At 43.3% G+C, this 27,430-nt stretch overlaps 1 protein-coding gene across 7 annotated transcripts in view; it reads left to right on the top strand.

The window, feature by feature from the left end:
• ALS2CL (ALS2 C-terminal like) overlaps nt 1-27,430 on the top strand; it is a 573,008-nt gene that overhangs the window by 202,492 nt on the left and 343,086 nt on the right. For all 7 annotated transcript variants that reach the window (XM_085628757.1, XM_085628756.1, XM_085628751.1 and 4 more), the window contains 3 exons: nt 12,872-13,063; nt 17,303-17,408; nt 20,916-21,111. In XM_085628757.1, the coding sequence (XP_085484883.1) occupies nt 12,953-13,063; nt 17,303-17,408; nt 20,916-21,111 (413 nt within the window). In that variant the 5' untranslated portion in view covers nt 12,872-12,952. The remainder of the gene's footprint in view (nt 1-12,871; nt 13,064-17,302; nt 17,409-20,915; nt 21,112-27,430) is intronic.

Below are 27,430 nucleotides of genomic sequence, written 5' to 3' on the forward strand. Positions count from 1 at the left end.
CAGAGAGCTGCAGGGTGCCTAGAGAGCTCTGAGGGCAGACACTAGCATGCTGCAAAGATAAGCACAGGGTCTAAAGGGGATAGAAAACACTGCCTGGTCTAGGGTGGTGAAGGGGAGAGAATACTGCATTGTGCAGAGGGGTGGGAGAGCAGCATGGGGTATAAAGGGAGATAGCGGACAGTGCCTGGCCCAAGACAGTGGAGGGGCGAGACCACTGAAGGGTTCTAAGGGGTGGGAGACCAGCACAGGTCGGATATGGGATCAAAGAGCAACACAGGATAAAGGAGGGTTGGAGACCAGTACGTTTAAAAGACAGGTGCATACCATGTGTGCTCATGATGGGCCTTTGTAACTCTACTTTGAGCTCAGGGTCATAATTCTAAATCTCGGTGTGGCCACCCAGTCTTTCATCTTTCTTAGGTCGCTAAGATTAGTGCCATTGAGTTGGATAACAACATTTTTTATGTGGTGTCACGATCCTCTCTGGTGAATATGTGCTTTACAACATACATAGTGTGGTAAGGACAAAGAAATGCATTTTAATATTTTGTTTATCAAAGTCTTTGCAATATTAAACTGTCATTAATCCCTCTGTCCCTCTTTGATCTTGTACCTTTCATACCTGTATCCATTCCCTTGACCTCCTTTCTTTCCTTCATACCATCTTTTTCCTTTCCTTTTTCTCTTCCTCAGCACCTCCAGCCATGCCTCCATTCTTCTTTCCATTATTGCTTTCTTACATCCTCTTTCTTTCCCCATTCTTCCTCCCTTGGTGCATTATTTCCTTCTTCCTTCATTCGTTCCTTCCTTTCTTTTTTCCTCCTCCTTCCTTAATCCCTTCTTTAATTTCTTCATTTCATATCCTCAACCCTTCCTTCTGATTTTCTTCCTCCTTTCTTCTTTCAATTCATCCATCACACATTGTTCACTTCCTTTCTCCCTCTATCCCTTCATTTCTTCCTTACACATTCTTTTCTTAGTTTCTCCTTTTTTAATCCATAACAATTTCCTCACTGCAGTACTCCCTTTCCTGCCTTCATTTGTTTCTGCCTTCTTTAATGTATTCCTTCTTTCTTTCAACACTTCCTTTCTTTTAAACAGCACGGTACAAGCACATTTTCTTTAGTTTGAAAATTTAAGGCGTACACACATTCTCTAACTTGAGTTCACTTTTGAGTTGTTGTCCATATTTTATATTATGTTATGTTATATTGATTTATATAGTGCACTAATAACCCAAGAGGGTATCCAGGTGCTTGGGCAGGTGTGTAGGTGTGAGGTCCCAGATGTGCTTTTATGAAGAGCCAGGTCTTCAGCTTCTTGAAGAACTGATGTGTTGAGGCTTGTGGATGTGGGTGGAGCAATTAAAGGAAGTGGGTGGAGCCAGTGGAAGAAGTGGGTGGAGCCGGGTAGGTGGGTGTGGCCTCCTAAAAAATGTGAGCACCTGCACTTAATATTTTACAAATTAAGCACTGGTTGTCACGCTGGCAGCAGGTACAGGGATGCCAATTAAAGGGAAATTACATATCACATTACCAATATGAACGAAACAAGAATGAATATAATATTGTTTATTGGTTTGAGTATGTGCTCTTATGTAATCATGTTGCCATTGCATTGGGTGTTTTGAGTTATGGTAAGGATTCCTGGAATTATGTGACAGAGGATGACCAAATTATGCAGCAGGCTGATTAATTTATGCAGCTGTAAGGGCAAATCACGCAGCATAAGGTGGCACATTTTGTGATAGTATCACTTCATTATTTTTTCATTTTTACACCGGGTAACAGTATCTGGAAAAATAGATCACTAGTACCAGTTTCACACCCATATATAGCAATAGGCAAATGAAAGATGACCAGTCAACATTTGCAAAAAGCCTTCTAGTGCGCAGTAACCCAAAACGCCATATCTTTTGTAACTTTTGATTCGTTGAGGTAGAAACACATTTTTTGTTAAAATCTGCAGATCACTTTTAGGCAGCAGATGATGGATTATGGGGCAAACGCAGCAAACCCATAATTGTGCGAAAATCGCCACAGAATCACATAATTCCACTGGCCCTGAGTATGGTTTGCATGGCTGTTGTCCGAATTATGGATTGCAGAGTTTACCATAATTAGCAAATGAAGTGTTTTTTCGGTTTTGTATTTTAACCATAACTTCAATTTATCTGTGGTTTTAAATTAATTTTGGAGGGTTTTTTAAACTGATATGTCGCACTCAGTGAGGGTCATTGGGCGATTTTGAATACTGACCTGATGTAAATCCATCAATGTCCACTCGAACAGATCTACAGACTGAGAGACAAATTAACCCAAGCCAATGGGATATTGTGAGGGGAAAATGGGGTTGAGAGGAGATACATAATACAATCTGTAAATCTCAGTTTTGGGTGTCATGGTCGCCATTCAGATAGGAAGGGTTAGCAGCTGTGGTAATGCTCATGAAGGCAGTACAGTAGATATATCTTGTAAAACAAGTGCACACGGAGTGAATATACTTAGAAGTACTCCTGGGATGTGATTATAGTGCAAACCCATAAATCTTGGGGCTCACCAAATGCTCCAATTGGAAATGCTAGAAACGATCACATGACGCGCCTTCTCAAAGCTTGGGAGCACCATTTGCTTTTGTATTCAAGAAATCGCTTTGGATGTAAAAATACTGCAGATTGTCTGCCGTAGACTTATGTGAACCTTGGAGCCACCATGAAGGTAAGCTCTAAGGAGAGGAGGAAAGCATGAGAGAGGCTGGGAAAACTAAACTGCAGCAATTGCGGTGGACGAGCTGATTGAACAGGAACCATACAAGCAAGCAGATACGCGGTAACTTGTTCCTGCGTCTCTGCTGCGTAAATCAGTTCATTACTTTGATTGGTCCTTAGTTTCTGCCTGCCCAGGCCAAGTATGCATTTATGCAATAGACCGGTCTTGTAGACTCATTTTCAAAGTTCATGGTCTTGTAGACTCATCATCAAAGAGCGGCATTCCACTTGCATTTTGATCGATAGCTAACAGCTTGGTGAGAAGTTAGTACAATATTTAGAATGACCTCTCGATGCCCTACTTTGAGTTTCAGCACATCTTAGTATTTACTGTTCCCAGTTACTATGAAGACTTGAAAAAGGGAAGTCTAATAAGCAGGAAGAGTAATAGAATATTAGCCCGTTGTTTAGGAGTTCATAAACAAAATGGCTCTCTGATTGCAGTAAGTATTAGCCCATCAACAGCCTGTTGTATTTACAGTATGTAATCCCTGAGTAATTAAGGCATGCTTGGTATAGGTGAGAATGCGTGTTGTCATGGATAAGGAAGTCTGATCCCAGCAAACAAGACTATTGTTCCTCAGTCTACTGTATTACTTTATTCATAACATTTAAAAAGGAACCTCTTGAAGCTGAGTGGGGCAGGGTAAACATTCAGTGCACTTTTAGCAGCAGGCAGCAGGACACACTTCACATATCTGTCCAGATCTGTATAACAGGCACAGGCTAATTGAAAATCAGGAGATTTAAAGTTATCAGCTGCCTGCAAACAGGCAAAATGAAGCTTAAACAAGCAATGAGAACACTAAGGGAATCACCAGGCAACCCAGCACAGTCCTCATACGTAGGTATCTTAGGAAATCCTACAGAAATCTACCCTGGACTGAGAAGAAGAGATCTAATGAAGGATGTTGGGCAAAAATTATTTTTCTAAGTAAAAACCAGACTCCAAAAGCTTTTGGAAGAAATTCAACCGCATCAACAAAGCTCCCTTACCAATCATTGGATCAAACATATTCGAGGCAAGATAGGCTGGTTACCTGGCTACTCCTTTTAACTGCCCGGTTGGAGACCAGGCTAGATAGTATGACCAGCACTACAGTATGACCTTTGTAAAGGATAAACCAGAAGATTTAGGGGCTTATGCCAATATGTTACTACCAACGACAACAGATCTGGCGACTCAAACTTTCACAAACGAAACAGTAAGGATAACCTCATCTCAAATCAACAAAATAATTGTGCAACAACGACGAGATGGAGCTCCCTGACCCAATTGCATTCCCCAGGCAATAAACAAAATTAATACACACTACCGGGCAGAGAAGTTGACAGTGGTGTTCAACACTATCCTAGAGACCCAGACCATCCCCGACTCTTGGAGAGGCTCCATTGTTAACCCAATATTCAAGGGGGGCTGACAGGTCTGGATGAAGCAAGTATCGCCTCATATCCCTACTTGACAATGAAGCAAAATATTTAGCTTCACATGTATTGGAGGACCCGGCACATGCAGTGGAGTAGCAAGGTCAGGTGGTACCCGGTGCAGAAAATTGCTTGTCACCCCCGGCTTGACAAAATGGCAGAAAGATGTGTTTAAAACACATATTTTTGCTATTTTGTCACCCCCCCCTCAGTGATTTCTTGTCAACCCCGGCTTGACAAAATTGCAAAAATATGTGTTTAAAAAACATATTTTTGCCATTTTTAACCCCCCCCCCCTCAGTGATGACTCCTGGGGCGGCCGCACCGACCCACCGCACCCCCCTTCCTACGCCACTGCGCACATGGACCTTGGATCATTGTATAATACAGTTAGATCAAACATGTTTTATATGAGGACCCGGGACTTCCATCAATATCATGGCGCTTGCCTAATCTCTGACCAATGGTTTTCCAAGCACCAGCACTGTGCTTATGCTTCATCGATTTAAAGGCGGCTTTTCACAGTGTACCACGAAATTGATTCTGGGTCAAATGAACTAACTGGAGTATGCTGCAACATCTGCAAAAAATACAACTGCTATATACAGATACATGGTTAAGAGTTAAGATTGGCAACAGTACTCACCTCTCGAAAATCTTTACTTAAGAGGGTCTTCAACAGGGGTGTGTGCTGGCACCCCAGCTACTCAATCTCTTTTTGGCCGATATGACCACTGTGCTTAACCAAGTCCATTTGAATGCTTCAAAGCTGGGAGATTTCCACCTTTTGCATTTATTGTATGCTGATGACATGATACTCATAAGCCAAACCAAAATCGGCCTTTAACGCTTACTTGACAAACTAAATCTATATTCAACCCTAATGGGATCTAATGAGCCGGGCCAAATCCAAATTCATGGTAATTAGCAATCAAATTGGGTATCATCCTAGATGGTATCTACATGTACAGCCCCTGGACACTGAGGCTGAATATAAATACTTAGGGGAGTTATTTGACGAAAAAGGCTCCTTCCATCCTCAAAACGTTCATATCTCACACAAAGGTAATGCCCTGGCACAGTCATTTTGCGCTCTGTATAACGTTTTGAAGGGTGCAAACCATACTCCACTTTTATAGATTATTGATGCCAAGCTTCTTCCGACTCTGACCTATGGCCATGAAGCAGTGCGGAGCCGTGCAGCTGCACAGTTGGACATTGTAATCTTCAAAGTGTACAACCTGCCTAAAAACGCCTCACCAACACAACCTCGAAACTGGAATTGAACAAGGAGCCTACATCAAAGGCTGCTACAGACTAAAAACCTCAGTGTCAGCTTGCCTTTCAATTAATACAATACTAAGGTCTATGCTAGTGAACTGCCCTTCATTTCTAGGAAGGTTATATTTGGACTCTGCCTTACCAACTCACGGACAAGGGGGCTTATTTACAAGGTAAGTGGTAGAGTGAGGCGTTAGCCATCCTAGCTTAACGCCTCACTGTCTGTGTGCAGGGGAAGATTGTTTATGTGCAAGAAGGTCCCCCTTCCTGCACATAAACACACTTTAAATGCTGTTTTGTAACTTCTATATGTGCTGCTTAATGCAGCACACACAGAAGTTGGAGAATTGATTTTTTTTTAAATGATTGTTTATGCGCAGGAAGGGGGACCTTCCTGTATACAAACAATCATTGGCCTTTTACTGTTTTCATGTGTGCTGTAATAGAGCACACATGAAACCAGCAAAAACAAGGAGAAATGAAACATTCCTCATCGTTGTGCCAGGGTAAGGCCAGATTTTCCCAGGCCTTATTTCTGGTGCTGCCTCCTATATTTACATCTCCCTGGTAAATAGGGGGAAGTGTCAGAATCAATGGGTGTTGCGGTGGAATGACCACAGCAACACTCACTGCCCTCCCTTTTCATGCTAAGCATAGCGTGAAAGGAGGCCTTATTTACAAGGCAGCGTTAAGCCGCGTTAAGGCAAAACCACTATCGCTACAGGAATGGTGGAAAAAGTGACGTTCCTGTGGCGCTTGGGGCTTATAAATATGCCGCTGGATTCCTTTTGGGGCCTAAACATATCACACCTTGCTCTAAAAAATTGATCAAGGTGCATTGAAGAAGCTCTCCCTAGCGGCAGATAAGGCAACACTGACCCACAGATCTCATGCTTGGATGGTGCTACAGAACTACAAGATCCTAAAACCCCAGCTGTATTTTGAATTCGGATACTCTGTGTTCCGAAGATGGGAGTTTGTGACTTTTAGTTTCGGCACCTACCATCTTTATTGAATAAACTCCCATAGCTCAGAACCTGCGAACCAATCAGTTGCTGTTTATGTTGAGCCTTTAAAGAGGAAATAGTTCATGTGGTTGGCACATGCCCAGCTTTCACGCAGGGCAGAAGAGAACGGTTCCAGGCAGCATTCATTGAATGTGGAATCCGCTCATGTCCTCAAGCAATCCCTGCGTGTTTTAACTGAAATGACTCCATTTTAGACAGTCGTTTTATAAAATATTTCTTGAGGGTTAATCGTAAAATTATTAAGTTTTAGTTGTATACTTTAATTTAAATTGTATACTTTCAAGCTCATCTTACCCGCTTTATCCTCTATTTGTGTGTAATGATTTTAACTAATCGTGCATAACAACAAATACTTACTTTGTAGTTAATGATTTTGAATCGCACAATCAGATGTTCTGAATCGGGTTTGATTATTTAACTTGGCAGCCAGTACCAGGTGAATGTTCAATTCATGCCACAGTGTGCATATATTACTTAAAGGTTGTAAGTAATGTTACGTCCTTTGCACAGGTCAGCATATGTAAGAACTGATGAACTGTGAGGGAAGTTGAAGACTGGATGTAGTTGTAAGACTGTGGAGTAAAAGCGGACAATAACTTTGAAACTCCAACATTGAGAGTCTTAAATAATATGAAGATTTATGACAGTGAGAGGATATTACTGGGATTTTATGCAAGAACATTTATTTTCTCTTTTATTGTGTGAATTCATGCAAATACAGATATGTATGTATTTGAAGAAATGGAGTAAAAAGACTTGCCCTCCGCTGACTGACAGCGCATAAGGAGAATGTGAGCATATTAATGAGTCCGCACTTGCCCAGTGGAGACAATGACTGTCAGACTAAAGCAAGATTTTTAACAAAATAACTATCTGGTCGATATGATGGTTAGCATAATACCTGTCTGACAGTTAGGATTACTAGCTCAATAACTATCTCAAAGGGTGTGATAAGTAATACATTGACTGGTTGATGAGCCAGGAATAGTAGCTCAGTGATGTTCTGTTTGATGAGATGGTTACTGGGACAACAGCTATCATGCAGGGCAGGATTACGAGCACAATGATGCTCTCATGGGTCCACAGCTTCTGCCATCATCACGTGGCGGTGTGATGGGCATCGCTAAGGTCTGATGAGACCTGGCATAAAAAGTGACTGATAGGGTGTCTCATGGAGGATGGCGTGGCAAGGAATCTGGTGGGGCATGGAAAATAAGAAGTGTCTGTTTGGGCAAGGTATATGGGAAATGAAAGACAGGATTGTGCCAGTACTCCTGGCAACGAATGCCATTTAATGGCCAGGCTCCTTTTCTGACAATCACAATTTGCTAATCTCATGAATTGATATTAGACTGAGTTTTTCAGTGTTAACTTCAATAACACAGAAGTAACATGAAAAAGAGCTAACATTGACCCTAAAAAAAGCATCTTTTTGCGGAACAGTTGTATATCAGTCAATGCTTGCGAGAAGGGCTTTAAGAAAGCATTTGGAGTGGACTGTGTTGTAGCATTCGTGAATTGTCATTCTATCCTTCTTTGCATACACGAATAGCATGGTTTAAAAGCATAAGTAAGTTTCGGTATTTCAGTCCGATGCATTCCCAGTCAAGAATCAGACTGATATATTTGGACAAATTGCTCATTTCAAATTTAGGGAAGTTGTGGTTTCACACATCCTGCCACATTCAGATCCGTTGAAAGTATTGCGATCCTTGTAACCTTTGTGAAGCCCAATCATATAGTGATTAGTTTTGATCTGTTTATTATGCAACCTTCACCTGGAACACATTGATCTTGACCTTTGTATCCCGGGTGTGGCTTCATAATTTATGGACTGATATGTGACCAACCGTGACCACTAAGTGCAAAGTAGGTAGGGTACACCTTCACACAGATTCCTAGTTTGTGAGATCACAGCCGAGGAGGTAAAAGGGCATGCTGAGCAACAAAGCAGAGGCACCCTATACCCAAACCATAGCAATGAATATTGCAGTAAGTGCACGCCGCGGACTGTCAGCAAACTCTCTTGTAGTTCTGCATGTTAAACGACTGAGGCATCTCTTAAGAGACTGGGACAGATCCACACAAACATATTCACTCCTAAAATGACTTTTATGATTGGAAATGTCTGAATTTATTACGAATGCTGTTAGTCCTGCACAATATTACCTCAGAGGAGTGTAATATTTTGCACCAGTAAATCCCATGCAGTGGGTGAGGAGTGAGTAATTCAAGGAGTGGACAGCCTTAGAAGTGAATACCCAGTCGAAGAGCCAGGTTTTGAGTTTTCTTGTGAAGATGGGGAGCGATGTTGTCTGTCTGAGGTGGAGCGGCAGGGCGTTCAGGCTCGGGCTGCGAGGAAGGAGAAGGAGCGGCCTCCCGATCTGGTCTTTCTGGTGCAGGGGACCGCAGCGTAGGAGAGCTGGGCAGATCGTAGGGTCCTCTAGGGTGCGTGGAATTTGAGTCGGCTGTTCAGGTATGCTGGTCCGGTGTCGTGGAGGGCCTTGTGGGCGTGGGTGAGCATCTTGAAGGTGACTCTAGCTTCGATGGGGAGCCAGTGGAGTGTGCGCTGGTGCTGGGAGATATGGCAGTGTCTTGGCAGGTCGAGGACCAGTCTTGCGGCGGCATTCTGGATGTTCTGTAGCTTGCAGGTGAGGTTTTTTGTTTATTCCGGCGTAGACTGAGTTGCCGTAGTCGAGTCTGCTGGTGACCAGTGCGTGAGTGACGGTCTTTCTGTGTTGATCTGGCGGTCCATTTTGAGCTCGGAGTCCAGGATGATTCCCAGGCTGCGTGCGTGGTCCGTGAGGGTGGGTGGGCTTCCGAGGGCGAGGGCCACCAGGTGTCGTTCCATGCGTCGGGGTTTGGGCCCATGATGAGTACTTCTGTTTTGTTGGTATTTAGTTGTAGGCAACTGTTTTTCATCCATTTGGTGACGGCTTCCATGCCTTCTCGAAAATTGTGTCTGGCGGTATTGGGTTCGTTGGATAGGGAGAGGATGAGTTGGGTGTCGTCGGCGTATGACACAATGTTGAGTCCGTAGGTTCTGACGATGGGGGCGAGCTGAGCCATGTAGACGTTGAAGAGTGTAGGGCTGAGGGAGGACCCCAGGGGGACTCCGCAGGTGATAGGTGTAGGGTCGGAGAGGAAAGGGGGGAGTCTGACCCGTTACGTTCTGCCGGAGAGGAAGGAGCAGATCCAGTTGAGGGCCTTTTCTTGGATCCCTGCGTCGTGGAGTCTGCGTATTAGGGTGCAGTGAGAGACTGTGTCGAACACCGCTGAGAGGTCGAGGAGGATGAGGGCTGCTGTTTCTCCTTTGTCCAGTAGGGTGCGGATGTCGTCTGTTGCAGCGAGGAGGGCGGTTTCCGTACTGTGGTTTTTTCTGAAGCCGGATTGGGAGGAGTCGAGGATGTTGTGCTCTTCGATGAATGTGGCGAGTTGGCTGTTGATGGCTTTCTTGATGACTTTCGCTGGGAACGGGAGCAGGGAGATGGGCCTGTAGTTTCTGAGGTCGGTGGGGTCCACCAAGGGTTTCTTCAGGAGGGGGTTGATCATGGCGTGTTTCCACTCGTCGGGGAACATGGCGGTTGCCTGGGAGCGGTTGATGGTGTGGCAGAGCATGGGTGCGATGGTGTCGGCGGCTCTGTTGAAACTGTGGTGGGGGCAGGGGTCCGTGGGGGACCCAGAGTGGATTGACTTCATAGTCTCAATGTGTCTTCGGTGGTGAGGGCTGTCCAGTTGTCGATCGCTGGCTTCAGGGTGTCGGGATGGTTGGTGAGGGTTCAGTGTGTTGGTTGTCTTCATCAAAGTTGTCATAGATGCTCTTGATTTTGTGGTGGAAAAAAGTGCTGAGTTTGTCGCAGAGGTCTTGTGAGGGAGGGATGTCGGTGGACTCGCTGGTGGGTTGGGCGAACTCCTTGATGATGATGAAGAGTTCTTTGCTGTTGTGTGCATGAGTGGAGATTCTTTCTTCAATCGCTTTTTTCCTCGTTTTTCTGATGAGTTGGTGGTGGGCATTGGTGGCGACTCTGAAGTTGTTGTAGGCTTCTGTGGATTTGGTGTTCCTCCAGGCTTTTTCGAGGCAGCGGCAAGTGCGTCTGGACTCTCGAAGTTCGGTGGTAAACCATCTGGCTTTCTTGGCGTGGGTGTTGTTGTTTTTCTTGAGGGGGGCTATGGTGTTGGCGCTGTCGGAGATCCATCTGTGCAGGTTTCGGGCTGCGGTGTTGGGGTCGTTTTCCGCGATGGTTGGGGTGGAGTTGCTGAGTGATGAGGTTAGCTGGTCGTCGGTGATTCTGGTCCAGTTTCTTCGTGGGAGCAGGTGCAGGTGTCTGTGGATGGTGGGTGTTCTGAGGGTGAAGTGGACGCATCGATGGTCAGTCCATGGGAGTTCGGTGGTGTGGCTGAAGGTGATGGAGTTTCCTGTTGTGAAGAGGGGGTCGAGGGTGTGTCCTGCTGAGTGCGTGGGTTTGGTCACAATCTGGCGGAGTCCAATGTTGTGGTGGTTGTCCAGGAGGGATGTGGTGCTGAGGTCCAGTTGGTTGTCGAGGTGAATGTTGAGGTCTCTCAGTAGGGAGTAGTTGGTAGACGCGATGGCATGCGGGTAGATGATGTCCATGATGGAGTTGGCGAAAAGCCAACAGGGTCCAGGGTGTCGGTAGATGAGGGTTCTTCGGAGGGTGGTGGTAGGGCTGGCCAGTATCTTGAAGTGAAGGTGTTCCGTCAGGTCTGTGGGCTCGTTAAGGAGTGTGCTCAGGCATAGGTTGGATTTGTGGATGATGGCGATTCCTCCTCCCGGGCGGGTGAGGTGGTCCTTCCTGGAAATCTTGTATCCTTGGGGAATGGCGATGGTGATGTCTGGTCCCGAGGTGGTGTTGATCCATGTTTCGGTGAAGAACGCTATGTCCGGGGTGGTGCTGTCGAGGTGGTCCCAAATTTCTGTGGTGTGTTTGAGGAGAGATCGGACGTTGAGGAGGATGCATTGCAGGGTCTTCGGTTGGGTTGTGGTCTTGCGGGCGGGTTGCGCCGGGTCCGTAGTCTTGGTGGTGCTGCAGGTGTGCCGGCAGCGGTGACAGCTGAAGGGTCCGTGGGTGTCGACTGGTGATGCTAGCTTGCAGTTGTTGTTGCGTCCTGGGTTGAGAGCGTGGAGTGCCGCTGGGTCGTAGCGTTGGCGTTGAGGAGGTCCAGGGTTCCTGGCGCTGCTCGCGGTCGAGTCGTGGACGGGCACAGACGGGCTTGTCTTTGGTGCGCCTTCGGCCGCGGCCGCCATTAAGTAGGGGTCGGGGAGGGCTGGACAGCTGGGAGGCGAGAGTGGGTAGGGGAGCTGGATTAGGCCGGTCGCGTTGGTCATGCTGCGGAGGTGGGGCCGCGGGGACAGCTGCGGCAGGGAAAAATGGGCAGAAAAGGCAAAAAGAGAGATGTTATTTAGGGCACCCGGTTTTATGGTATTTATATTTTTGTCATTTCCGTCTGTATTTATCCATAATTATTTTTTGCTAATTTTACCTGTATTTATCTATATTTATTTTAGGTTTTGTGAAAAAAAGAAGCTGAAATGTGTATATTTTTGCATTTATTGAACCAGTTAATATGCACTTGTGCCTGAATGTAAATGTAAATGTACAGATATTTATATAGCGCAAATCACCAACCGGTCTCTAAGCGCTTGCTTAGGGAACCCGTCCTGGTATTCCCCTGTGAGATAACCCAGCAGGGCATCCACAAGGTGAAAGCCAGGCATCCCGCCGCGAGGGGCCATTGTGGAGATTAAGCAAGCTATTGCCCAGAGTCGCAGAGTGTGAACCCATGAATTGAGTATGCACTGGAGCGAGAATTATCGAGTCCATGGACAATTTATGGACTCAAGACCCAGCCGAGCCGGGAATTGAACCCTGGTCCCAGGCTGACCTCTGCTTCCAGGTCTGCCTACTCTAACCAGTGAGCCACACTTTGATGCCTGACAGGTTTCAACGATATATACACACTCAGATGGTAAAATGTGCCCTTGTAAGAAAATATGTAAGTTTTAGTATCCAGGTTGTGCACACCTACTGCTGTTTGGGGCTCCTTACTAAAGTCCCTATATTTGTTTAATCCCCTTGCCTGTCAATCCACACAGCTATTGCCCTGGCAGTCATGATTGACAGCATATAGAATCAATTAAAAACAACCCAATTTGCGTTTTTATCCACATTTAAAAATAAATACAGACAGGAAAATAATTTTTTCTGTCTGTATTTATCCGTAAAAACGGGAAACAGGGAGCCTTATTGTTAATACAAACCTTAAATGCTGTATAAATAACGAATACGTGACCAGGGAGAAAAGTAAAGTTGCTAGTAACAAAATAAATATGGATTCTCTGTTTTTCCCACAGGACCGTGTGCCTTAATGTTGGACAGATGAATTCTCTGCTGGATTTAGAGGCGAGCTCTTTCTCACCGGACTTTATCTCCTGATGTCTAAACATAGTGGCATTTCCTTGACAAGACGCCAGGCATGCCGGCACCTGCGCTCTTCGGCCCCTTCACGGACATCCAGAGTATTTATGGATGGGTCAGACATGCAGGTATGGGAAGTCAGTTTAAAAGACGGGGTTCTGGAAGATAGATAGACCTCAGAATGGGAAAACAGCATGTTGTTGTGGACTTTCACAAGACTGCTTATTGAAATCAATGTTCGCCAAAGGAAGGCACATGAATCGTCTGGCATGGGGCTGATGTTGGGGCATGTGGGAGAGGAGCTGGGAATCGCAGGTCAATGATACAGCCCTGCTTTAGCTGTTGGTGCCCTGGGTAGATTGGTAGTGAAACCATTTGACTCCTGGTCGAAAGGCCGCATGCTGAGGCTGATGCTTACCATTAGTTGGCTTCATTGTCACTCTCATTTGCTAACTTCCTATTGGTCAACTGCTGTAGGCTTCCTTCCTCTTTTTGTGCTTGTCCCTCCCTGGAGCCATGGATGTCAATTCACTAAAATGCCTTGGGTAAAAGAAGTGACATCATCCAAAAGGTCAGCCACTGGTGACATTACAGGAAGTGACATTACATAAACGTTTTACCCTGATAATGTTACAGAAAACGTTGTCACACAAACATTTACATAATGGCATTAAGATAATGACTCCTCAAACCACCAGCAAAAAATGAAGGAGTAAACATTAAATGAAAGAGTAATAATTGAATGCAAAAGGTAACTAAAGCAGTTATAAATCAATTTTTGTATCACACATATATAATTAATCACATTGTGCCATGATATGCTATGAGTGTAGCTATTATATGCTCGGAGTGCTGCCTTGAGGCGCCAGGTTTGTATTAGTAATCTACCCAGGTACAGCCAGCATGGACAGATCCCCACATGCATAGGCACAGGACCACTAACTACGACGCAGCTCAATCTGCCGAGGCCCAACCAATGGTCAAACACATCACCCATTCTCCAGGCGCAGCCTTCAGTTCTTCCACACATCCCCATATGAGAGGCTCTACCATTAGTTCAAGCTTTGATCACACACCAGTGCCCATATTTACAAAAACTTTACACATGGCAGTGCACCAACAGCAGTTGCTGTGCTAAGTTGCGTGAAAGAGAGAGAGCCCAACAGCGCCTGCTCTGCATTGTATGAAAGAGAGAGAGCAGAACAGTGCGTTATCGACTACGATATGGAGCTGTTTTACTCTATCCCTGGCATACTTTGGCCTGCCATGCGTCAATGTGTACACCCTTGCACCATAGAGCAAGTGCGTGTGTGTGTGCGTTATGTAAAAAATATTTTTTGTAGTTGAAGGGGGACCCTTCCAATACAAAAACTATCCTTTGACACTTTTCCTTCTTTGTATGTGTGCTGCACAATGCAGCATGCATGCAAAGTAGGAAAAACAAGAAGAATTTAAAACATTCCTCCTTGTTACGCCTGCTTCAAGGAGGCATACGATTTTGATGTAAATTCCTATCTATGAATGCTTGTAGATAGGGATTTGCATTAAAACCCATGGGTGGTTACATGGGATTATCCATGTACCAACCCGTGAACCTCCCCCTTGACGTAATGTAACGTTAAACAGCACATACCGCAATGTATTACTCTGGGAATCTACACAGCTCAAATCCTGATGAATTAAAAAGTCAGAAATGTAATAGATAAAATGACCTAAAAGGGCAAGTAAGGATCAAAAGTCAAGCAGGAAACAGTGGAAAAGCCAATTTTAATATAAATACATGGAATGAGGTTGACTGGGACATACAGGCACTTTTAGATTGCTGCACTAATGCACACGTTAGGGTTTAACTTGGTTTAGACCAGACAAGGATTTTACCCTTGGATTTTTAAAGTTTTCACGAGGAAAAAGATTTCCAGTTGATCAAACATGATGGTGTGTTTGAGGAGGGCTTCAGATTCTCAGTTGTGCTTATCATGAGGTACCGCAACAGCCTCACACTTGGTGGCAAAAAGGTCTGAGCAGATGAAGGTGGCTTTAATTTGCGGCCTCAAGAAAAGGCTGTGACAAACCTTTTGCTCCTGTTTCACATTAGCAGAAAGCCACACACAGATACCCAGAGGGAGCGCAACGGGACCGGTTGCACTTCCCACAAAATGCTGGGGAAGCCTTGATTTTGTGAGCGAAAGACTCCAAGCAGGAAAGCAGCCAAGTTGAGCCAGTCAAAATTGAAATGTTTTAGGTTCACAGGTTATTCCCTGAAGGAATTTTAGAAGGTCCCAAAAGTCGATGTAGGTTCCTTAGCAGTGCCACATAAAGCAAGTACTTACATCCTCAGGCCTTGATCCACTGACTTAGTCCCTGTGGTAAGTCCCATACAAGGGGATCACAGTTCCATAAAAAATACCAGCACCTACTGGTCAACAAGGAATCTTTCAGGTGGGCCACACTTTCCACTCTTACGGGGCCTTCTACAGCTGCCTTCAGACTTAGGAGGGAAGATCCACAGACTCCATAAAGATGAGGAGGATTTTTTCATGCAAGATACTGTTCTCTTTACCTCTGTGGGTCATCAGAAACTTGGCATCACCAGCCCTTGTAACATGTTTGGGAGTAAGGAATCAAACTGGACGTTGAAGTTGTCTCACAATTTTTAACATGTGAAACAGCTGCTTGAAGTAATCATTATTATCACTCATATCAGGACAAAATATCAGCGTGTCTGTCCGCGAGCTAGTCAAGATCGTCTAGATGAGAATTGTCACAAATTCAATCCTCATTGGAGTCCATGATGTTTACTGTGTACCTTTCTTGTGCTATTTTACATGTATGAGATACATGTTAATGGGAATGTGCCATATGTCCCTCTCTAGCAAACACAATGGGCTTCCTGTATGACTCTAAGCTCAGCAGACAGTCTTGTGTTAAATTAATTTGTGAATGTTCTTAGTATACACTCAGTCTAGCAGAAAACCCCATAAGTAGCTCTACATACTGTGGTCAGAATGGTGGGCGGAGCATACAAATTCATTCACATATCACCTGTTTTGCACTCTCTCCATTGGCCACCATTCAAGACTAGACTGACGTTTATGGTCTTCCTTAAAACAAATTCCAATTTAAGCTTCTTCATCATCAAAGTCAACTATTTCCAGGACATGACAGTTTCTCGTAATCGCTCCAAGGCTGTAGGCACCCAGGATTTTCACAGACATAGTCTCTCAGTCTGTCTTAAATAGGAATGCACACTTTCTTTAGGAATTCTTCATCCACAGAGTAAGTTATTTTTTGAGTTATATTAGATTTTTTTTAATGAGTTGGTTATTGTCAATTTCTTACCGTACTCTGCAAAGTATTTTCAAGTGATTTTAGTATGTGCTATGTTGCTTTAATCTGTCTTTATATTGTCAGTGTTTTAATGTTTTGCAATGTAACTCGATGCCTTCAGCTTTCAGCATGATTTTCGCTCAAAACGTGTATGAATAAAAACAAAAAATTAAGGCGTACATTTTTAGAATTAGTGGGAAAGTAATACAGTGGAAACAGGGGTTCAGATAAGGCATTGAATCATATGGGCTACTGTGACCCCCCCAACTATTGTCTTGACCAGAAGTCAGTAACAATTTGAACGGCCAAGAAGACATAGGCGCCCTCTCTGCATTTCCTAAAATTTAAGGAAACCTCAGATGAAGTTCATTAGGAGTAAAGTTGTCTCCTGCCTCTTAGTTGGTGAAATGCCAAAAATCAGATGTCCTTTTACTATTCAGTAGGCTGACAAACTAAGGCCTATGCACAACGTTCATGTAGAATAACCCAGGTCTACTGGTTCGAAAGTTGGGAAGTCCGTAAACTGGTCACCTGTCCTCTTATTTTTTTAGGTTTGGCTGGAAAGCTCCGCCGTCTACAATACATATAATTACCAATGCTTTAAAACATTCATGAAGTGGGTTTTGCTCAACCAGAGGAGTATCTTTCTCACTTCATGCTATTGCCTATTTGATATATCACACTGCCTTCCGTAAAGTGCTTTCTCTTAAATTTGTTAGGGACTTTTTAACCAGTAATGCTTGTAAATAATATTTGAGAATGCCTGTGTTTACATGCATTGCCATGTTTAAGCTAGTGATATTGGCCTTTCTAGTGCTTGCTTGCCTTCTTTCTATTCCTGTGCCACTACGCTATCTTAGCAGATAGTTGCAAATAATACTTCCTTGACCACTTGTACTGCTCTGTTAGAAAGGGTGCATGGGGTCAGGTTTTTGAGTGTTCCCTTGTGAACGTTCATGTCTTTCTGCAGAGCTCTATAATTCATATCAACTTGTTTATGCGTTTACAGTACTTATGGTCATTCACTGTTTTATTTATAGGGCTTGTGTCAGAGGGCAGTGCAATCACTCCTGAAGCAAGAGGAAGCATTTTTATCATCAATTGCCCACATAAACAAAATTATCCTTCAACCTCTTTTACAAGCAGGTAAGATGTGATTCAAAAACCACTGTGTTGATCTTTTGCAAGTGGAGAGAAATTTGACATTAGTTGTGTTGTCATGCTCGGCACATCACATCTTATCAACAGCGAGACAGCAAAGAGATGCAAATTTATAAGATAGGGGTACACCACAGTACTCATGTGAATAAATCATGAGAGTATGTTTATTGATTGCGGTACCGCTTTTCTTAAGTATGTCTGACGACCTGGATGCTCCAACACTTTTCTATGATTTAGACACATTCCTTTTAGGGTTTATATTAATTCATAAAGTCTCTCAAATTATCTTCATTATTTATGCGCAGAGGAAATGTATTTCCTATTGATAACATGTTTTTGTAATTGAATCTTTCCCCATGTGTTCAGAAATAACCCACAAATAAGAAGTTATTGCCCAGTGGTGGGGGGTGTGGTAGGATCTCATGTGTTTTTTATTATTTGAGATAAGGAGGAAAAAGCCATGTTAGGGTTTCCTCATTACTCCTCTCCCCTGCATAGCAGCAGAGGCAGATGATTTTGGGGGCCATACATAACCGAATGTTAATAGATGAGTAGAAAGTGAATTACTGGGATGTTTTTCACCTTGGGGTTTGCAGTGATATCATAGACAACTTGAGATGTGCTCTCATTGTCTATTTGATGTCACCCAGAATCCCTTGATGGAAAACATCCCTGTAATTCACTGTTACACATTTATTATTCTATATGTTGGCCCATCAATTTTAAATATTGCTCCAATGAAAGGCAAGACTGTTTCCCTTAGGAATAAATCTGAAAAAGTTCTAAAACCTATTTATTTTGTATTAGAAAATGCAGGATGTTCTGTTCTTTATGACACTACTAAATACCCATAGTTTCCTTTCTGAAGAGTATCTGAGAGGACGTACAAATATGTCCCATATGTTTCATAGAAATGTTCAATTAAATGAATACCTTGACACCAGCTCATCCATCCATCCACAAACCTTGCCTCTCCCCTAACTGGTCCTTTCTGTCTGAAACACATCAAACCCCTCATTTACTGTCTAGATTACCTAGCTAAAATAACAGTGGACTATGACTGTAATTAGAATGTTCAACTTTTGTTTAGAAGAGGATGCTTATTGAACAAAAAGGGAATTGTACTTCTTAGTTGAGTGGTCTGAGGTTGTCACAAATTAAATGCACCTTCGTGCTAAGAGATGATCAAGCTTTAGAGAAGAAAATCAGACCAAGAGGAAGTATTTATTTGAAAAGATTTATATAGAGCGAACATGACCCTTGCACTTATCAGAGCGCTTTACAAGTAAATGAGGCACCGACATACAATCTTTAAGCATAGTAAATGTACATATGGATAGAAGAACAATAAGCTCAAGTAGCAGAATTCTGAGGATCTATACCAAAAATTCGATCATAAATGAGAGTTTCACTTTTTTCTTGAAGGAGATAGTGGAGGGGGTCAGTCTTATTTCAGGGGGGAGAGAGTTCCAGATTCTATGGGTGATGTCAGAGAAATCTTTGTTGTAGGTTTTCGTCCTGATGAAACACTGTTGCTTTAGGAGTAAGGTATATACACATTTAAAAAATATTCTGCATGTGTTGATTGCATTAGGTTCTAGATGTGTGGGTGTAACTAAGCAAGAAGAGTGTGAGAGAAGATTGCTAGGAGAACTCCACAGAGGATCTTTTTGAACCAGCCAGCACTAGTGGCTGCTAAGGTAGAAGTCTCATACTCTACTCGTCTTGCATCAACATCAGTATGGAATTGATACAGGCACTGTAGCTTTAGTCATTGTTAGCTTTGTTACAGCTTTACAAACCAGCTCTATTCACTAAACAAAAATCTCTATTAATCCAACAAAAAAATGCCAAGGCTTCCCTCATACAAGAAACATCAGATTTCAAATGTATTTGGCTGTCCCACTTGATTAAATCATATGTAGCTGAGACAGCACCTACCATTGAATGATATCCGTATATAAAAGGCGTGTTTTTATATGCGTGAAATATCATTCTAAACATGTAAGATATGAGTCTTGAAATCGCCACAATAAAATCAGTGGATATATATACAAAAACAACAGATACCAGTCTTCAGGCCAGCAAATCACTAGCAGGTACATACAGTTCATAGATAAAAAGTCCCTTTCTTTGTTTCTAATTTTTCTTTGGATTATGGACAATTCTGTTGTGTATTATGCATTTCATTATTCACAAAGTCATTATATTCAGTCGTTTGGCTCAGTAGCTTTTGGTCTTCATAGTAAAACAAAGATAGTGAGTGTAATTCCTGATTCATATTTCCATCTTTTTTGGAGCTCCTCACAGAAAGGTAACACAGCTGGTCAAAACAGCTCAAATTTTAATCTTTCACAGAAATGTGTGAGTAAATGTTCAAAAGCTGCCTCGCTGCAAAGGAACCTTTTCCACAGTATGCTTCTCCTCTTGCCCCTAGACAACCACAGTGGCAATCCAAAGCAACATAATAAGGGCGTGCATGGCTTAAATAAACCTTTCTTTGTTTCTAGTCTTGCTCTGGATTGTGGACCACATATAAAAAAAAATACACTCATGTTTCATCTACATGCACAACTTTCGATTCCTCCAAGTGCATTAACAAGCTAAGAAGTTCTGTGTAAAGCTGATTAGGGATAACTTCTCCATGTAGTCTAGTCCGCCTTTCTCAGGCGCATGTTTGTTAATTTCCGTAATAACTCATGTGTTGTCAATTTGAGATAACTAGTTATTCAGCTTGACAGCTAGGAAGATAAGGTAACCAAGGTGTAGGATTGGAATGTCAACCCTCCATCCGCACCAGAAAAAGAGGTAACAACCATACCACGTTATCTAAAAGTACTCTGTGATGCCCTTTATTATAGAATCGCTGGAAAAATGTCCCGCCCAGTGTCTTTGAACCCCCACTCAGTGGAGTAGTGTGGGCAGGGCCACAGAGGTGGTTGCCCCAGGTGCAAAATTCTTAGGGTCATTCTTAGGGGTGCAGGGGCATTCTTAAGCGTGCAACATTTTTGAAGAAAAGTGGAAGGCTGCTTGCCGTGCCCCGGGCACTGGCAACCCACGCTATGCTGCTACCCCCACTTAGCTATTTACCCTCACAAAACGCCTTTGCCTCACCTCCCTGCTTTCACCACTCCTCTTGCTTGGTTGTTTTGCACCGCCCCCTCCTTGCAACCAAATGTTAACTGCATTTTACCACTTGGATGACTCTACCATTCTCCCCTGCTTTGTAGCTATGTACAAGATACTCAAATCCACAAAAGTGCATTCATGTAATATCAGTGCTTCCCACTTAGATTTTGATGGCTCAGAGTTGTGTTCCTTGAGGGCATGGGGAAACAGAGGAATGACTCTGGTTCTTTCATGAAACTAGAGGAACCAGGAGAAAGTCACCACATGATATGGACCCCCATACCACATCTGTCCAGCACTACTAACATCACCCACAAAAAGCAATTACCAGAAGGTTTTCTGAATATCTTTTGTCTGTTTCAGTTCCAGACGATGCAAAAGGGAAGGAGCTCTTGAAACTGCTTCAGCTGCTAAATGAAAAATACTGTGCCCTTTGGGACTGGACTGAAGAAAACTTCAAAACACTAAAGCAAAACTTCAGCCTATCAGAACCGTCTCTGAGTATTGATCACATTTATATCATCCCAAAAAGAGAACGCTTTCTAGAACTCTACATTCAGTAAGTACAAAGACTTTCTCAAGCTAATTTGTTGTTGCAGAAAGGGATTGGTAATTTTTTTAATTGATTTCGATGGGTCATGGATTGTAGCTTAATTAATGTTGATAATCATAGATAAAACATTATCAAAGGACCATTACACGGAAAGCAAATGGTGGGAGTGAACTGAATCCCCTTTTCTAATTCTTAAACATTATTTTGTTGCTCGTCTTCAAAAGACAGGCTGAGCTGTAAGTGTTTGGTTTCTACAAAATGGCTACCATGTCTGTTATAATATGAACGCTTTCTAGCTAATGGGACTCTGATGTTTACTTTTCATTTAGAAAAACTGTTGAAGTAGTTACTAAAAAGTATGAGGAAGTGCTTTATGGCCAGCCAATTTTTATTGAGGTAGAACTAGCTGCCCAATTTATTCCCACGGGATTGGTAGCTGGTGCCTGGCTGTGTAAAGTCCATTCCAATAGGAGAGGCTGATCCACTGTTGTGTTCAATTTAAAAAGCCTCAATGCTTCACTTTCGAGTTGATGGAATGGGCCCATTTTTGCAGGGTTATCACAGAACATTTTGCCTTTCTCCTGTATTTTTTCTGCCCTGTTTTTGTTGGTTTATGACTCTGGGCACTTTACCATTGCTGATCAGTGCTAAAGTGCATGTGCTCTCTACTGTAAACTTGGTAAGATTGGTTCACACCTGTTTGCCATATGTAATCTACCTGTAAGTCCCTTGTACGGTGTTATCCTATATATCCAGGGCCTGTAAATTAAATGCTGCTAGTGGGCCTGCATTGCTGCTTGTGCCACCCACAGAAGTAGCCTTATAAACCTGCCTCCGGCTTCTGCCACTGCTGGGCCTGTGTGCACAGTTTATTGCCGCAGTGAAGTGGCATCTAGTGTTTGCCAAGTCTGAAACTCCCCTTTTCCTACATATACATCGCACCTAAGGTATGCCTTCGGTTGCCCATATAGGCAGGTTGCTGTGTAGGTAAAAGGTAGGACATGTGCCTTTGTTGTGCGGCATGCCCTTGTGTGATAGACAGCCTATTTGGTTTCTCACTGCTGTGAGGCTGCTCCTCTCATAGGTCTGCATTGGGAATTCCCTGATATGTGTTTAAGTGGTAATTTCTGATATGAAAGGGGTAGCACAGCCATGTTTTGTATGTTTGCAATAGCAGTGATAAATCCTGCTTATTGGTTAAAGCGGATTTGTAATTACTATTTTTTAGAACGCCAGTTTTAGAAGTGGGCATATCTGTATGCTTATGTCTCTTTGTGCCCTGCCTTGTGCAATATCTGGTTTAGACTGACAGGAGCTGGGGATGTGCATTGTCTCTAGACAGTCATAAGTGGAGCTGATGTGTGTCCTGCCTTTCCTAGATGACTCATTGTTAGGCTGAATAGGCCTGGTCTGCATTTAGACTGGTGGGAGGAGTTTCACTAGCACCTAAATAGGGCTGTGTCTGCCTTTCACTACGCTGTTCCACCCCTTGTAGTGTGTCTGAAGCCAGGGCTGGAGGTTGAATGGGGGTGTTGTGCACTTCTAAAAGTTGTTTGAAAGGCCCCCAGAACAAAGACTTTGGGTGTATAAGTACAGGAGCTGTGACTCCATGATGGAAGACACTGCTTGGGACATGTAACCAGATGCTGCTGGCCCTACAGACTGCACCAGAGGAGAAGCTTTTAACTGCCAGGAGAAATCACCACTTGAGCTTTGCTTTGCTGTGCTGACCTGCTGGAAGGAGTGCCTCTTTGCCTGGAAGGACCCTGTGTGCTGCCCTGCTGCCTGCTTCCTGCCCCAGTGATCTCACAGGGCTTGGTAACCTGCCTTGTGTTACTTGAAAATCTGTCTTGGCGCTGAGGCTGACATGAACAAGGCGTGTGTTGAGCGCTTTATAACTCAGCGCGCTGTGGATACCGCGGTGGAGACTTCGCCACTGACCATGCTTTCTACTTTTCCTACAGGGCATTCCGGCCAGGAGCAGCACTCCGTTTTGGGAGGTGCCAACAGCCTCAGATAAGAAATGGCTGTTCCCCTGTCTTCAGTGTGTGTGCAACACTCCATCTACTCTTGACCCCAGCACAGGTTTTAGACTTCAGCGATACTGTCCCTGCACTGCAGGAAGTCGCCCAAGGGGCCTCTCCTTGATGAGCGCTGGCTGCCATTGGAAGTGGACCAGCTTGAGCTCCAAAGCTCCTGCGTGCCCCGGCACTGCACCATGCTGATGCAGATGCAGAGGGGCCCAGATGATGTGAGGGTCACCCCTGCTGTATCCCAGAGACAGCGGGACGTCTCCTGAGTCGAGTGGTGGGGGTTGTCACACCCCCCTCCCGCGCTGACGTCACAGGTGGTGCTATTATTTCTGGCAGAGGAGGTGAGTCAGGCCCGAGGGAGCTGGGTGGTTGTCCTGTACCTCCCTCACAGGCAGCGGCCTGTGACTCCATGGCATGCAGAGGACCCAGCGAGGTCTCTCAGACGAATCCCACAGTAGGTGCCCCCCCCCCCTTGGTTTTGGCCATACCTTTGGGGGCACTATTTGGATCCATGAATGGGGTGAGACCTCGTTGGAAGGCCCCCGTTCCTCAGTAGGAAATAGGAGGAACATTGGAGGCAATAAGAGTGAGTCCCCGACTGAGGTCCTGATTGGGAGCCATAAATACCTCATTCCCTGCTGTAGGTGGGCAGGTGGTCCAGAAGCCTACGTGAAGGGCACAGAGACACCAGTTACCATATAATAGGAGTGCAAGTGCCGCTCTTGGTGTTGTTTATGGTAACATATGGTAATATGGATATGCTGTGAGTAGTTCTTCTGTGTTGTGCATTCCCTAACCGCTTGGTGCCCAGACCCTGATGTTGTAACCTAGGCTGTTTTTCCTCGTATTCCCAGGATTGGAATAGTATGCTCAACAGCCATTAGTGATTTATACCCTAACTCCTGCATTTTAAACCCTGATGTGTTTTAATGTATATTGTTTTTACCATGCATTTGTCAGGAAAACAAGCATGATTCCAGAATGTTTCCTTTATGTGCACTGTGATGGTGGTTTTATAATGTGTGCAATCTATTAGTATACCCTATTGCACTAGCTCTGCTGTTATGGCCATTGCCTAGTGGCAAAGTGATTTTTATGATCTATGTGACATCATGACAATTGCCTAGTTGGTAACGTGATTTATGTGATTGTGGTCTAAAGTGACATTTTACACATTGCCTCTGGGATAAGCCTGACTGCTCTGCGAGCTACCAAGGGCTGAGAAGGGGTTATCTTGGGTGTGTAACTCCCTTACCCTGACTAGAGTGGTGGATTCTGCCTGGTTTAGGTGCATTCCCTAGCCAAACATAATCCCAATTTCTAACACCAGTGTATGCTGATATTAGTAGGCCCAGGTAGCATGGCATCATTTGACTAAAATCAAAGGTGTAGCAGAAATCATCTAATACTTTTTGACCACTAAAGCATGTATATCATGGTCATTGACCTGCAAAAGCATCAGTTGAAGTGCAATCACATGACCTTTAACCCTTACAATCTGTGAGTATGCCCTTTAAATACAATATTGAAAATGTGAGGCTACATAATGTTAAATAAAATAAATTTACAAAAACACAGATACCCAGCTTCCAAATGTGGAAAATGATAATGGCATATTTCATTTTGAAGAGTCAGCAGTCAGATTGTTTAAATCACAGGAATTAGAATCAGCAGCCTATGGGTAACCGTTGCTAACATTAGATATTTTTAAATCATGTCCATGAGTCACTCAATTTCACATTGGGATGCCAAAGGAGGAGCGGCATGACTAGGGTGGAAGAAACATAGGAATATAATTATTGTTGGGCATATTCGTATTTCAAAAAAGACCACCAGGCACATGCATCTAAAGAATCTGCCCCTTTGCGACCGGTATTTTTGCATTCGGGATGCATCATCCCAAATGCAAAAGTCGCAATTTAAGTAATTTCTAAATTGCAATTACTTAAATTGCGATTGCATTTAAGGAATTGCAAATTGAGATTCCTTAAATGCAATGCATTAAAGTAAAAAAAATAGCGATTTCGCTAATAGGGGGTACAAATTACCATGAAGTTGAACTTCATGGTAATTTGCAAAAACTTTGAAAAATGCACTTTTGTGCATTTTCCAAAGTTTCATGTTGCGCACACATATGTTGCGCATGTGTGTGCGCAACATATGTGCACAGATCAATTTCAGGGGTGAAACAGGGTGTCCTTTTGACACCCTTGCACCCTGAAATTGCATGCGCAATTTGTGAGGACCTATTGGTACTCGCAAATTGCGCATGCAATTTCCCATTCATTCCTATGGGCCTCGCAATTCGTGAGTCACAAATAAGGAATGTGTATAAGAATCGCTATTTTTACAGCGATTCCTACATGCATAGGCTTAATTGCGATTCCTTAAATATCACAATTAAGGACTCGCAAAATCCTCCCTTGATGCATGTGCCTGCACTTGATTTTTACATTTAAATATTTTTATTTTTCAGAATTCGGCATCTAGTAGCACTAATGTTTTGGCCTGCTTTTTCATATAGATAAAGATCAACTTCTAGGAGATATTTTCTAAGTTAATCACAGAAACCCTTCAAATCCCATCAAGCTCATATTTCATGGCAAAAGCCCATCTTGCATTCATAATGTATTTGCAAAGAACAATTCCATAACATAGTTACTTTAGTAACAATCATTTCAAGTATGTCTGTGAATCCATTGAGATATGTGTTATTATGCCTCAGTTCAGAGCAACACTTAGATATGGGCGGTTATGCGAATTTTCCCACTTCTCACTACCCTATCTCATTTAGAGGTTGTGAATTCACTTTGTTTCTTTTGCCAGAGCACTGGGCTGAATATCCAAATTTCCCTGTGACTGACTTTTTTAGATGCCTGGTAAATAAAGAGGAGTTAACATCATCCAGGAATTTAATTTACAGTGTAACCCATCTGTATACACAGTGAAAACCCATAAGTCGATGAATAGAATTAAATGTAGATTTATTACAAATTGAGAGCCAGATTAATGTACACAAGTCTCCATAATATATTGTAAAAATACAGAATCATTACTGGCAGAGCAACTCATTTGACAAAGAAGCATACAAGGAAATCAGTAATAGCAATGCAGAAGATAAGAAACAAAATCTGGTGATCAGTATATGGTTTTTGGTCCTCCTGCCTACACATGAGCAAATCTAAATGACCTAAACTAAACCTGAGCTAAGTAACATTAACTGGGAAAACTCTAATTAGATCCAGTAAAGCAGGAAGGGGTCAGCATTGTAGGGACTTCTGTAGAAGTTCTCCAAAATCAGAAATATCCTATAGCATAAAGCCACACAACAGAAATATAGGAAAGAGGTCTTTACCTCGCTAAGTCTAAAAGGAATCTTCTAAAGTGAGACCACTAAGTAAAACTTCACAGAGCGTTCGAGAATCCCACATCACGTGTGTTAGTACATTTCCATCATCTCAGTAAAACTTGTCTGTTTCATTCGATCTTCCATCTCTTGGTCTGAACATCAGAATGTGCTTGGATTCATCCCATCTCTAGATATAACAGAAAGCGCGGTCCTTCCTTTGTTTGTTAACATATCTGGTCCTTGCCAAAAGTTCTTCTCCCAAGCCTCACAATCTCTCATACACAATGTGCCTTTCATTGCCTATGAGGTCATATGAACGCACCTCCAAAGAAAATAAAAATATTGCAACCCGAGCAAACGTTCATGTTGAAGATTATAGCCTGCTGAGGCCTGCTCCAACAAGGGAGCGGGACTTTAAAGCGAGTATAGCCCAGCTTCAGAGCTATAAGGCTATTAGAACATTCCACCACTAGAGGGCAGAGTGTTCTAACAAATAAAATGAAGTGCCTCAGGGAGCCCGAGGGGGATTCCCTGAGGCCTTTCTTCACAGCAACAACTGTGAACGACAACATTCTACCAGCCATTAGAAGTCTGGAGCACTCCATTGTTCTCAATGGAGCTTCCAACATTCTAATGTTCTAATAAATATTAAAGTCCAAATGCTTAAGGCCTTTGGGCCACTTAACATAGCAAAGCATTTCAATACACATTTTAATGCATTGTTATGGATATGTGTACAGTTAGAATAAATGCATGAAACTATTCAGATGAATACATGAGTATATATGGATCAAGTTAAGGAGCAAGACCCGCCCTATCCCATGCCAGCAAAAAGGATTTGCCTGTGGATTTCTGTGTATGGAGGTGAGAAAGGGATACGGGGGGTTTTCCTCTCGACCTTTTCATTACTACACGCATTAAGAGACAATACTTTTTAACGCCT

This window comes from Triturus cristatus, chromosome 10 (assembly GCF_964204655.1).
Source record: "Triturus cristatus chromosome 10, aTriCri1.1, whole genome shotgun sequence".
In the NCBI taxonomy this organism is placed as follows: domain Eukaryota; kingdom Metazoa; phylum Chordata; class Amphibia; order Caudata; family Salamandridae; genus Triturus; species Triturus cristatus.